General features: G+C 36.5%; 2 protein-coding genes across 2 annotated transcripts; one reads left to right on the top strand and one right to left on the bottom strand.

The window, feature by feature from the left end:
* The first annotated feature begins 504 nt into the window (after positions 1–504).
* Positions 505–2,919, top strand: LOC109169103. Its single transcript, XM_019317982.1, has 2 exons — positions 505–666; positions 1,365–2,919. The coding sequence occupies exon 2, from the start codon at positions 1,522–1,524 to the stop codon at positions 2,668–2,670; it is 1,149 nt and encodes a 382-aa protein (XP_019173527.1). The 5' UTR covers positions 505–666; positions 1,365–1,521; the 3' UTR covers positions 2,671–2,919.
* Positions 2,920–3,568: 649 nt separating this feature from the next.
* Positions 3,569–12,795, bottom strand: LOC109169069 (probable helicase MAGATAMA 3). The gene is made up of 20 exons (XM_019317970.1): positions 12,600–12,795; positions 12,348–12,504; positions 11,593–11,720; positions 11,157–11,351; positions 10,135–10,326; positions 9,929–9,964; positions 8,699–8,787; positions 8,472–8,522; positions 7,355–7,466; positions 7,174–7,279; positions 6,584–6,681; positions 6,385–6,501; positions 6,224–6,316; positions 6,071–6,124; positions 5,386–5,444; positions 5,108–5,192; positions 4,600–4,968; positions 4,330–4,452; positions 4,151–4,240; positions 3,569–3,902 (listed from the first exon to the last, which is right to left on the bottom strand). The coding sequence occupies exons 1-20, from the start codon at positions 12,705–12,707 to the stop codon at positions 3,684–3,686; spliced, it is 2,481 nt and encodes an 826-aa protein (XP_019173515.1). The 5' UTR covers positions 12,708–12,795; the 3' UTR covers positions 3,569–3,683.

Consider the following 12,795-nt stretch of genomic DNA (forward strand, 5'->3'; position numbering starts at 1 on the left):
ATACTAAAAATACATAATTTTTTTTAGTTTAAAAAAAAATACACGATTTATATGTCGTTTAAGATTAAAATCCACCTTTTTTCCTTTATAATTAGTACCTCCGTCCCATTTTATCTATTTGGTTCGGTTAACGAGACTTAACTGAAGTTATTCTTAACCCAATCTTTCATAATATTAAGTTTAGTATTAGTATGCAAAATGTATATATTTATAAACTACACTAAAAGTACTATTAAACACAAAAAATTAAATTTTAAAATAATTAAAAAATACTAAAGAAAATAAATAAAGAAATTTTTTTTTATTTGACCGTAAGTAAGACAGATAAAATGTGATAGAGTGAGTTGAATTGTCGGGAGTTATAAAAAAAAAAAAAGAAAACGACAAAATTCCTATGTACAGGGAGAACATACAAGTGAACAACCGAACAAACACAAATAATCGCCGATTTATTTATTCTGTACTGTCTCCAGGTAATGTTTTGTTTTAGATTTCGGTTTTTGTGTTTTTTTGTTTTTTCTTCTATCTTCTCAAACACGCCTCCGTTTTTCCTCCTACGAATTTCCCCGACCAAAAAGATGGTGGGGTTTGCTTTCTTCGCTAGGTTGCGTATGGGCTCCTCGTCGCTTCCGAGGGGCAGATGTAATATCCATTCTGCTTTCTAAGGTAAAGTAAAAGCTTTTTTTTTTTATGTTCCCAATACATTAAGCGTTTCTGAATTTGTTTTCGTGGAATACCACGTCTTTGGTGACAAGATACGGTTTTTGTTTTCTTAGAATGGATGGAACTTTTCGGATTAGGTTTTCTTGATTTTGGGGTTTTGATTTGAGCCTTTGTTTTATGTTTTTGAGAACTGTTTTGTTTTCCCATGTCTGTCTGAATTCAATATAGATGATGGGGTTAGTTCATAGCTCTGTGAACTGTGAAGTTTGTTGATTTGAGGTTCATTTTCTTGTGTTGTGTGAATCTGGGTTGGATTGGGATTTGGGATTTGGGATTTGGGAAGGGGAAACTCCCCCATTTTGGGTGACGAGAAAAACCTGCAATCACTATCTGAGGGTATGCAATGGATAAACTTTAACATTGTGTCTTAGTCCCCGGCCCGAGTGTGTGAACTGGGTAAACCTAGTCGTGTTGAAGGTCCGAAAGGAGGTAAATCAACTTAGGTTGCTCAGAGTTGGTCGGCTCAAACCAAGAAGGCTGCTCTCACCGAGAGTCAAACTTGGAACCTTGTGGTTACCAAACTAACAGCTTGGCCAGTTCCCTATTTTGATAGGTTGTTTCTTTGGTTTTCTTACTCTCTTTTCGGTTTTTGAGGTTTTCATTTGACTGATTTGTGGTTTTTGTTTCCTGTGTTGGTTCAAGATTGGTGTTGTTGATGGTGATGTGTTGAATTGAGTGTAATTCTCGGATTCTGAAGAGGTTCGACATTGTCATCATCATTTGACTGATTTGCGGTTGTGTGGTTATGTTGAATTGAGTGATAATTCAGATTCTGAAGGGGTTTAACATTGTGTGACAATGCCCTCTTCAGAAAATCAGGGCTTTTCGTCTCGTATTCCTTTCCCTTCGTTTCGTCGAGGGATTTTTACTATCAGAAGTGATCAGATTCAGATACACTCGGTGGAAAATGAGCAAGGGGGGTCTAGTAGCCAAGGCTCGGAGTTAAGGTCGTTTCAAAGACTAGTTTCATCTCGGTTTTCTGACCTCTCGGTGGCGAATGGGGAAGAGTTCCTCTCGGTTTCGTGGGTGAGAAAGTTGTTGGATGCGTTTGGGGATTGTCAGGACGAGTTTAGGGCGGTTTTAAGCAGCAGCAAAGAGTTCGTCTCGAAGCAGCCTCAAGACAAGATTCTCTCGGATTATTTCGATATGAACATTAAGGCGCTGGATATATGCAATGCGACCCGAGATGGGGTTCAGAAGATTCGTTCGTGGCAAAGGCATTTGGAGATCGTGGTTTCTGCATTGGATCCTCCTCAACAAAGAATGCGTCGAGCAAGAAAAGCCCTGATGGATTTGAGTCTAGATATGCTAGACGAAAAGGACACGGGGGGGTCGGTCTTTTCGATCCGAAACCGGTCTTTTGGACACCACAACAGGACTAAAGATTCACCGAGGCACTCGAGGTCTCTCTCGTGGAGCGTTTCGCCCTCCTGGTCCGCCTCCAAGCAGCTCCAGCTAATCGCCAACGGATTAGCCCTTCCTAATGCTGCTACTAACGGTCTAGCCACGCTCGTGTTCACAATGAGCCACGTCCTTTTGTTCGTCCTATGGGCCGTCGTTGCTGCCATCCCCTGCCAAGACCGCGGCCTCCAGACCAACATCACCATCCCGACCCTCTTCCCGTGGAGCCGTTCGCTCCAGACGCTGCATTCCCGGATAACGGAAGAGTCCAAGAAGCGCGGTAGAAGCTCCAACGGACTACTAAGGGAAACCCATCTGGTCGAAAAGGGCGTCCACCGCTTAACCGAGCTGATCGATTCTCCCCAGCTCCCACTCTCCGAGGAACACAAGGAAGACATGAGGGAAAGCGTGGAGACACTATCGCGGGTGTCCAAAACTTACCAGACGGAACTTGGACCGCTAGAACACCAACTGAGGGAGGTGTTCAGAAAAATCAGAAGCTGTCGTGCCGAGGGTCTCGAGTTCTTGGCCAATGCTCATTCATAGCATTCTGAATTGGTTTGGTTACCACCTGACAGTGAGAAACATAAACCTATGACTGTGTTGTGTTGTTTTGTCATCCAGCAATTGCTATCGCTGTTTGGAAGAACATTTTGAGATAGCAATTGGTGGGATTCAAAACTTTTAATGCCTATGATGTGGAAGTAGAAAAGATTTTATTTGATGTTTGTTTATGGTCAAATCTTTAACTTTCAACTCTGTTCTGTTTGGATATATAATTTACAGATCTTTTTAATACAACGAAAACAAATATAATTTCAAAAGATGATGATAATCTATGCCAAAGTGCCAAACAAGTTAGGCAACTCATATTGTATTGAATCAATCCAATGATTCCAATCCCATCAAGCTGATCATTAAAAACTTGCAAAAATACAAATCCAATCCCATCAAGCTGATCATCAAAAACTTGCAAACCCAACTAAGAGCATCTGCAATAGTTGCAGAAAAAAGGTCGTGTGCTGGTGTGTAAAATCCATACCAACTTGCTTGGCAAATTATTGTGTAGACCATGATCTACACAGTGCTATATAGATCATAATAAAAAAAAATACATTTTTAATATATTAAAAGTACATTATTCGTATACTGAATATATATTATACAGCATAACACGTATGGCTCGAACAATCACCATTATTAAATTTACCAAAAATGATATAAATAATTCCGACAATATATAGTACATGTGATCGAGTAGCATGAAGTGGCTCTCAAATGAGAGGTCATAGGTTCAGATCCCAATGTGACGGTATTGATTCTTTGTGCTTTACTAGGTTAAGAAAATATGTTTGAACAGATACTACAATGTAACCAGTCAGCAGTACTCAAAATATTATATAGTACATGTCATATCGAGAGAGATTTTCGGTTTGGTCAAGAATAAATATAATATTGGGAATGTATTGATAGGTTGGTCCAAAAATATACTGCAAATTGAGTTCATAATATCCTATCTTGTGGTATAGTGAAGTAATGCTGGGGGCATACTTGTCACCTTAGTCCTCGCCACCGCCATCCATGCCTTCATCTCCACCATCTCCCCACTCGGGTTCTTCTCCTTGCTCTTGATCAGCATCGACAGCAGTAGTCTCGACAGGTATTTCGGTATCCATATCGCCTGTATGTGCCTCCGGCATCCCTTGTTGGGCAGAGTCTCTAGACCACGTCGTCTTCAGCTTCTCGTTGGTGAAAAGATCATTGTATGGCTTGGTGACCTAACGGGAAAGATGGTTAAAAGATGTGAGTTTTCAAGGATAAACTGCAAATCAGCCACACAACTGGCTATGCTTCGAGTGGCAACTGAACTCCATAGAAAGAGAGACGGGAGAGCAGGAAATCCAGATAGGTTTAATCAGTATGTTATTTGTTGAAGAAGAATAAGAAGAAAAATCCAACAATTTCGGTGGATTTTGGAGTTTGGATTGATAGAATGCAGTGGAGAAGTTTCGAGTAGTTTGCTTACCTTGAAAAGTGCATTTCTCTGCTCTGCGCTTTCAATCAGGTTTTTCCAATGTTTGTCTCCTCTTTTTAATGTTGATGCAGAACCTACAACCTAAAAAAAGAACAGGCTAGTAAATGATGGTATATGTCATGTGAATGTCAAGATCTTGCACCCGAATAATTTGTATAAAGCTATTATACCAAGACTGAGGCCCTAGCCCTAGTGATGCCAACGTTCATTCGCCGGAAATCAGCCACAAATCCAATACCTCTATCTTTATTCGACCGGACACATGAGAAGATTGCAACATCTTTTTCACGTCCCTGTTAGAAGATATAGAATAATTTACTTCACCCGATAACAAATAATATATAGATCACGACAGAGATTATATGCTTGAATCTAATTTGAGCAGATAATGAGGGACATCAAAACATTCATGCAAATTTAAGGAGATATGAAGCTGATACCTGGAATCCATCAACTGTGTTGACATCAACAACTTTTTCCGACTCTAATCCAAATGTCTCACGAAACTTTTTGCGTATAAGCTTGACTTGATGCCTGTATGGGGATATAATTGCGAGCTTGGAGCTTGACTTAAGTTCTGGATATCTAGTCACCAACTCACGATAAATTAGAAGTACAAACTCCACCTCGTCTTCATTCACCCAAGAGCCACTTCCTGAGGGCTGGGTTTCTTTCCCCTCGTGTATGTCAAAAAAGCAAAAGGGCCCAAAGCAGCGATAATTATGCCATGCGCGCTTCGTTTGCTCTTCGACATCAGGTCCATCTTCTAATGCCTCGTCATAAAATTCTCTTGAAGGAAAGGTCCTTATCTTCATTATTAATTAGATAAAAGTAAGACGGCCATAGAAAATGTGTATGTGTATGTGTGAATGTCTACTTCAAAAATGAGATTTTGATGTTCACCAGCTATAACCAAATCACAGTATTCCAAAAACAAACTCAACAAACCTCTGGATGCATGCGATACTGAGTCTTCAGCATCTGCACTGGATAGCCAGCTTTTTGCAGTCTTTTAAACAAACTTCTGCCATATCTGTTATATCCATGGAGTGAGAACATGACAGCAGAATATCATTAGAACCAGGTAACAATAATACTTCGTTGATTAAATTTTCTAGGCATTGGAACTGTCAAAGCCCACCTCCCCTCATTCCCCATCAGACGACCCCCCCCCCCCCCCCACCCACCCACACACACAAAAGAGTTAAAACGTAAAGTTACTTTACCCAAGTTTTTCAGCAACAGTAGAGATCACCGTAGCTGGCAATTGAACAGGATCACCAACCTAACATAAAAATGAAAAAAATATACATATATTAAAAGGATGAGATGCCTCAGAATTCAATTCTACATATAAGTAATAAGTAATGCAGCAGCACATTGATTTAGCTTAAGTGTAGTAGATTGATATCAACCTTGACATCACAAAAGATGTCTTCCAATATGGAATTACTTGTATACAGAGCTATATGTTTTCCTAGTGTTAGAATGGACTTCCAAACTTCTAAGGAGACATAAACTCAACAGCCAATAGATTTATCCTCTACCAACATAAGAAAGTTTCCCAAAAATACAGACCTTCAGTACAAATATTGTTCGTTTTCATATTAATTTTCATGAACTAAAGCTTGTCTAAGAAAGTGTCAGTTGTTGGCTATAACTAACCACAGAAGGATAATACACTACGAAATCCGACAATAGAAAATTCTCTAAAAGGAATAATGGAGTATTCTCTTCAAAGTTGAATCCAAAACGACAATATGATACAAAATTGAAAAATAAAGAAACAAGTATTCCAATAATGCAAAAATCTCACATTTCAAAAAAATAGCACTCCATATGATAAAAAATAATAATAATAATAATAATTACAGAAGAAAAAAAGGTATGCAAATGCATTTATCTACATACAAGAAAAACTTGTTTGCACCCATTGGCCAATGGAACAAGTGTTGATGGTTCCACCTGTTGCAACACATACCAAAGGATATTAATTAATAGAAACTATAAGCAAGAGCTAACAATATCATAAAGCCATAGTGCCATACAGGTTGCAGTACTTACAGCCTGAGCAGCTTCATCTATTATGACAACATCAAAACCATGATTCAATTTACTAAAGAGAGGTGAACCGCTGAAGCTAAGAGTAGAAAAGACCTGTAAATAGAACATTAATCACTAGCTGATATTGGTTCCAGATTTAATAGTGGGCCAAAGATACATACAATAACAGCTTCCTCCAAAACAGAAGCACGAATACTGTCTTTATCCTTTCCTGTCCCCCCTTGCTTCTGTTTATCACTAGTACTTTGCATGTCCATGCCAGCCATTTTTTGTTCCACCTACAGAAAACTGTCAGATGAAAGATTGGAATACTAATCATAGAGACTACACAATAGGGAAGGATGAGTGCCAGGAACATACTATGTGATCCATGGAAACTGCCTGGACAGAATGATGAGGCTTTAGACCAATCCGCACAATTTTAGGATTGTATACATGGTCATTTTCGTCACGGATACCTGAAAGCAACAACCACTAATACAGCATATAAGCATATAAATAAAGAGGATTTCTACAGTTGCAAGGTTGAAGTACATTCATGACCAAAGCAAGTTCCTGATGCAGGACCATAGAGCAGGTGCAAGTGTACTTTTAACTTCACATCATTTAAATTCTCAACAAAGTTCAAGACTTGACCACGACTCTTCTAAATTGGAAAAGTTTGAGGTAATTTGGAAGGACGAGAAGAAAAAGATAGAAGAAATAGAGGGTAATGATGGAAATCATTATTTTTTCAGAATAGAACATCCAATAAGACAGATGCACACAAAAATATAAATATTTTGACCACTTTATGGTGGTCCAAGGATTATCTCAATGGTGAGTGCTCACTTTAATTAGGCATAGGCCTTGAATTTGATCCATTTGCTGGATTATTGAAGTTACACCAATACTGTAAACAGAAAATCAAAATTATCATCTTAGGAAGGCATAGAAAACAATCTGCTTACCTGTATTTAGCACACGTAGCACAATCTCATCAAGGGCAGAATTTGATGGAGCACATATTAGAACCCGAACACGATACTTGCGACTGGAGTTGACTACTTCTGGTCTCTAAACAAAAGGCTGAAGTCAGGGAAAACTGATAGCCTATATTTGTAACATAAACAGATTGAACCAAAGACATACCAACTCATTGCCAGTTGTGGGAAAAAAGCCATCATCTCCATCTTTAGGCATCTCCTGTTCTCGAGGGTTAAGTCCAGCTAACCATGGAGATGCTCTAAGCCAGTGTGTGTATCTGAAATTGTTTAATTATTTCACATTATAATTTAATAACAATAAATAAAATAATGCATTTTAGTGAATCTCAATAACCCAATCTGCAAGATATTGTTGAAAAGGAAGCAAAAAGGAACCTGAACATCTTCTTGTTATTCCATCTTACCAAGAACAACACATTACAGGACATTATATAGGAAGATAACAAGTATTGGGAAGGGACATAAAGGGTCTTCCCAAGGAAAAACTATTCAACTCCCAAAGACTTAAAAGCATAATAAATAACCCTGCAGAATAGGCTGCTCATATTCCAAGATAGGCTGCTCATATTCCAACAGATATCATTGAGATACACTGCAAACCAAGGCACAGAGCTAAACAATTTGTCAAGGCAAGGATATGACATTCTATAGATATTTTAAACATCTCTATGGCTCTATTTTCCATCCTCCCCAATCGACCCAAAAGAAGGGTAAAAATAGTAACGAACGGATGGGAAGCTTGGTTATTTTTAACAGTTAAGGATATTTGTTTGCATACAGTTCTGAAGGATTCCCTGTACCACATACAGGTTGGCAGATGGAAGCAAAGTACACTAATAGAATTACAAAGCTCAAGATGTTTACTGGAAATTATCAACATTGTTAAGGTTTTCTACAACTCAAGCAATTAGTTATCATCTCTAAGCTTTTAACCAGAAAATTTACATGTAACTATACAAAACTTTTAAATGGGAAAAAGTACATTACTTCTTTACAGGAAAACAATAACACTTTCTTTATATATATATATATATATATATATATATATATATATATATATATATATATATATATATATATATATATATATATATATATATATATATAAGATTATGGTTATTCTAAGATATGCATGATTATTAAAAAATCGCTACAGATGCATATTCAGAAACATGTTAAATATTCACTGTAAATATTCAACCAGATGAAAAATACTGGTTAAGTTCATAGATGTGCAGAACCATATATATTTATAGACATACTTGTCCTGGATGGAAAATTCTGGTCCACATTTTAAAGTATTCAATTTTCCCCTGCACCAATAAAAAATTAGATTAAAAGTATTAAAATATGTACCACTAGGAAAAAACACCATATGAAGGAGTTTATTTTGTAATGCTAACAAATTCTATGTTAAAATAAGCAGGAAAAGTTGCTTCTCAGTAAACACAATTTTAATTATAGAAAACAACAATAACAAGATTCTCACCTGTTTGAGTGTATTTTAGCTGGTGTAGCATGCAACATGGCACTAAGAAGCCCAAGGATAGTTTGTGTTTTTCCTGTTCCTGGGGGCCCCTAAAGTAAAGCTTTCTTGTTAAAGTTCACATCTCAACTGATTGTATTTGGGAAAAATACTGGACAAGCTAACTTTAAAAAATAATAATAATACTAAAAAAAAAAAAAAAAAAAAAAAAAAAACAGAAGATTTTTTTAAAAAAAAATGAAGAATCCTAAAAAGGCCTTGTTGCTTTAGAGGACAAGTGTAAACTTTATCATTACCTAAATCACGAACCATGAACCACAGTACCATATCCTATTAATGATGAAATTAGGAATAAATCCTTAAGAGAATATGCGTGTTAACCACCTCTTTTTTCCTTTGTTTTTCTCTCCAAGAAGTTGAACAAAGAAAATGGACTAGGAACAAACAAGTTGTTAAAAGGTGAGTTCACAAAAGTTTGAATTGATAAGATGCGCACTAACAATTCATTGGCCCCGGCTTTTAAGATACTAGAGATAAAATTATTAAAAAAAAAAAATTTTAGACGTTCAGGGCATGTTTAGTTACAATTTTTTGTTTTCCATTTTCCATCTACAATTTTCCAATTTTTTCAGTTTGTGTTGGAATACTAGAAAACATGTTCGAATTCAAATATTATATAATTTATAAAATTTATAAAATATGAAATCTATTAAAAGCCTAATTGTTTTCTTTCATATAAAAATACAAATGTCAATGGTGACAATAATATCTAGTTGGTGGTACATAGGTAGGTGGTAGTAAGGATAAGTAGGCAAGTAGTGGTGGTATAAGAATGTGATTACTATAACAGAGGTAGTGGTGGTTATGGTGGTGATATGTCATATGTAAGTAATAATGGACAAATGGTGAGTGAGTGGGGGTAGGCAAAGGTAAGGGTAGATAGATTAGGTCAGGTGGAAATTCAGATAGAATGATAACGGTGATTATAAATGAAGTTATATATGTTTTTTGCATTTGGACATTTTGGAAAATATTAAAGAAGTGTTTTCCAAATTCCTTTATAGTGTTAGAAAACAGTGTTTTCAGTTTTCTACTTTAGAAACAGTTGATTTTGAATAGAAAACTCCAATTTTCATTTTTCTGTTTTCTATTTTTCCAGAAAATTGGAAATTTATCCAGTTATAAAATAGTGACACTTTAGATAAGAAACAGAGAGAAAACAATGAACCAAACCTGTATTAACACAAAGGTTCTACGTGAAAGGCCTACCTGCAAAAAAGGCAAACAGTCAAGTGAAATAATCACTGAATTAAACCTGAAGTACAAATTTCAAAATGCACAGTTAGCATATTTTTATCATAGTTTTCAAAGTAAGAAAAGGTCAGCTGCAAATAGAAAGGAAAGATGAAAGAAGAATTATTGCTTGCTCAGAAACTCACATTTATAGCCTCAAGCTGAGATTTATTGTGATTGGCTTCAATATACTCATTCAGAGGTTTTGAAATTTTCCATGCTCGATCATCATTATCCGAATTGCTTTCGGCTGCAGATAATATTAAATCCTTAAATGGAAGAGAGCTAATAGACCACAGAGCAACATATTCACGGGCAATAGTTGACAAACTGCATATCTGCAAATTGAAGCAGACAATAAAATATGTGAACCATGAATAAATTTATATGTTATAATATTAGTTACTCTGTATTTTTTAATGTATCTAGTTAGTGTATGGAATTCATCTAATAAAAAATTTGATGCAACACATGTAGGTACATCTCTGCAGGTGACTTGTTCACTCAGAATTATCAGTTCATTCCTCATTCAAGAAAACCACAAAAACAATTGAACCTAATCCCTTATATCCCAAGAGACTTTTCTTGAAAGCACAGCAATCAAGTACTGCTGTCTCTGGCTTCCTGCCCTCATATTTCACTTATAACCCTGATTATGGAAGCTATAAATTATCTTTCGTGTTCATGTACTGGCACCAATTTCCTAATGATCATGTATAATATGATAACAATAACTCTGAAAAGTTTTGGCTAACTTTTATGTATTTAATTACTACATGAATGGCAGTAAAGACTGAGGAATAAAATGTCCTGATCAAGGTTAATTAGGTGGGCAGGTGGAAAATTCATCATATGCAGTTTAATTATCATCACAAAGAATCTTGACAAATTCATTTTACCATGTCCTCGGTTACTTTTCCCTCGTATCAATTTAATACTCTTACGGTTCCCTAATAGCCTAGTACCAATAAAATGTATCCTATTTGACCATTGACCTATGATCAAGAATACAGACACGCATGTTTTCACTTCCAATAGCAGTGAAATCATTAACTGAAGACAACCCGATTTCACATTGACATTAATAGATAGAGAATTAGAGTGTAGGCAAGCCAATCAAATCAAATACTAATAAAGCAAAAGTTTAACAGAGATTTAGAACAAATACCTTGAGAACATACAAATATTTCTGGATTTCACTAATAAGAGGCCGCATATTCAAAAGCCTTGGGCAAGCATCAACCTTGTCTGTATTGTATTGTTTGTACTCCCCATTTAAGTGCATCCTAACTTTTATTTTATCTTGTTGACGGTGCTCAACAAAAGCAAATGCATATGCAGTTGGGAGTGGTTTGCCCTCTAACTGCAAAATGCAATAGTAGGGACAGTCACTACAAATTAGATATTGTAACCTCCAACAGTAGAAAATTGTCAAAACCCAAAAAGAAAGGGGAAAAAAAAATCTTGGAATAAAAGATATTGCTTGAATCCCTAAACTTACCAATAAGAGTGGCTTGGTTTTTTCAAAATGAAAAATATACTTTACAGGAGAAGAGGCTTTCTAGGGAACCAAGATAATGAGTAAAATACAGATGAACAGCTACCTTTTTGTTTGAAAGTAACAATAGATCATTCTGTGATATTGATTCCACATCTGCACATATAATCGTTGGCAAGTGAAAACCATTGAGTTCATTGCATTCTGCTACAATAGCCTGAGTCCACTGTGTTCCTGTAATGCCCAAAAGAATACATATAACAAACATATAGAGGTAGATTTTCCTATGTCAATTAGATGCACATCATCAACATAAACTAGAAGAGTCGAGGAATGCAATTTCAATTTCAGGGATTGGGGCTCCTCCAAACTGCAAGGAGGCAACAGAGGCATGCATGTGATTGCCATAAGACCTTTAGATTCCAATTCTAGCTCTTTTTTTTTTTTTTTTTTTTTTTTTCTGATGTGTAGTGGAATTAAAAGGAAAGAACGACAGAAAGAAAGAAGAAACTTTTTCTTATTGAATAGTGTGCCTGTAAACCATGACTAGAAGCCAGGTTTAATATAATCAGAATTAACAGCAAGAAGTCCTCTTTCAAGTAAGGTGGGAGGAGCAACCTTCTGGTATAAATGCATTGACTCAAATCATCCTTCTCTCTAATGCCAATCAATGAATAGCTCCACATTTGGACATTCATACAATTACACCAATTACAGCTCTTAGCCACATTAGGCAAAGTCAAAACTAGCAATTTAAACAACAATTTGGTCTATTTCCTCTCTACCTCACAGCTATAATCACCAATCTCAAAATCAGTCCCACTGGCAAGGAAACAGATAAAGCAAACCTAAAAACATTACCTCCCTCATCATCCTTCTTCCCTTGAATAATCTGAGCTTTAACTTCCTCAAACATAAGAGGCTCAAAAGTTGCAATATAGTCATCAACATCACTGTAGGTGTCCTTCACTGCTCTCACGCCTGACGCTTCCCCTTTCTCCCTCTTCTTATTGTAATTCTGCTCCAGAAATTCTTTTTTAAACAAGATGAACGAGCAAAAACCTACATATTCAGCTAGAAATTGAATTTTTTAAAAATTGGTTATATACTTACTTCAGAATCTTTGAGAATGCGGAGGTAGTCCCAGCTAAGCACTATCTTGTAGAAGCGCACAATGCAAGATTGCTGTTCTTCGTCGAGCTTGCTCTTGTCCACCGCCATGGCTGACTGAGCAGAGAGTTATGAGTGAATAACTGCTCTGGAGTCGGCTCAGGGTTAGGGGAGAGTTGAGGCGGACAAATAAGGAGGG

Source organism: Ipomoea nil, unplaced genomic scaffold, assembly GCF_001879475.1.
Source record: "Ipomoea nil cultivar Tokyo-kokei standard unplaced genomic scaffold, Asagao_1.1 scaffold0317, whole genome shotgun sequence".
NCBI lineage: Eukaryota > Viridiplantae > Streptophyta > Magnoliopsida > Solanales > Convolvulaceae > Ipomoea > Ipomoea nil.

Excerpts from the sequence above, each read along its gene's own strand:
- LOC109169103 (XM_019317982.1), top strand. The coding sequence starts at position 1,522 with ATGCCCTCTTCAGAAAATCAGGGCTTTTCGTCTCGTATTCCTTTCCCT.
- LOC109169069 (XM_019317970.1), bottom strand. The coding sequence starts at position 12,707 with ATGGCGGTGGACAAGAGCAAGCTCGACGAAGAACAGCAATCTTGCATT. Across the intron at positions 11,352-11,592 it reads TGTTACTTTCAAACAAAAAG|TTAGAGGGCAAACCACTCCC; the intron begins GTAGCTGTTCAT and ends TGCATTTTGCAG. Across the intron at positions 6,502-6,583 it reads CAGTTTCCATGGATCACATA|GTGGAACAAAAAATGGCTGG; the intron begins GTATGTTCCTGG and ends AGTTTTCTGTAG.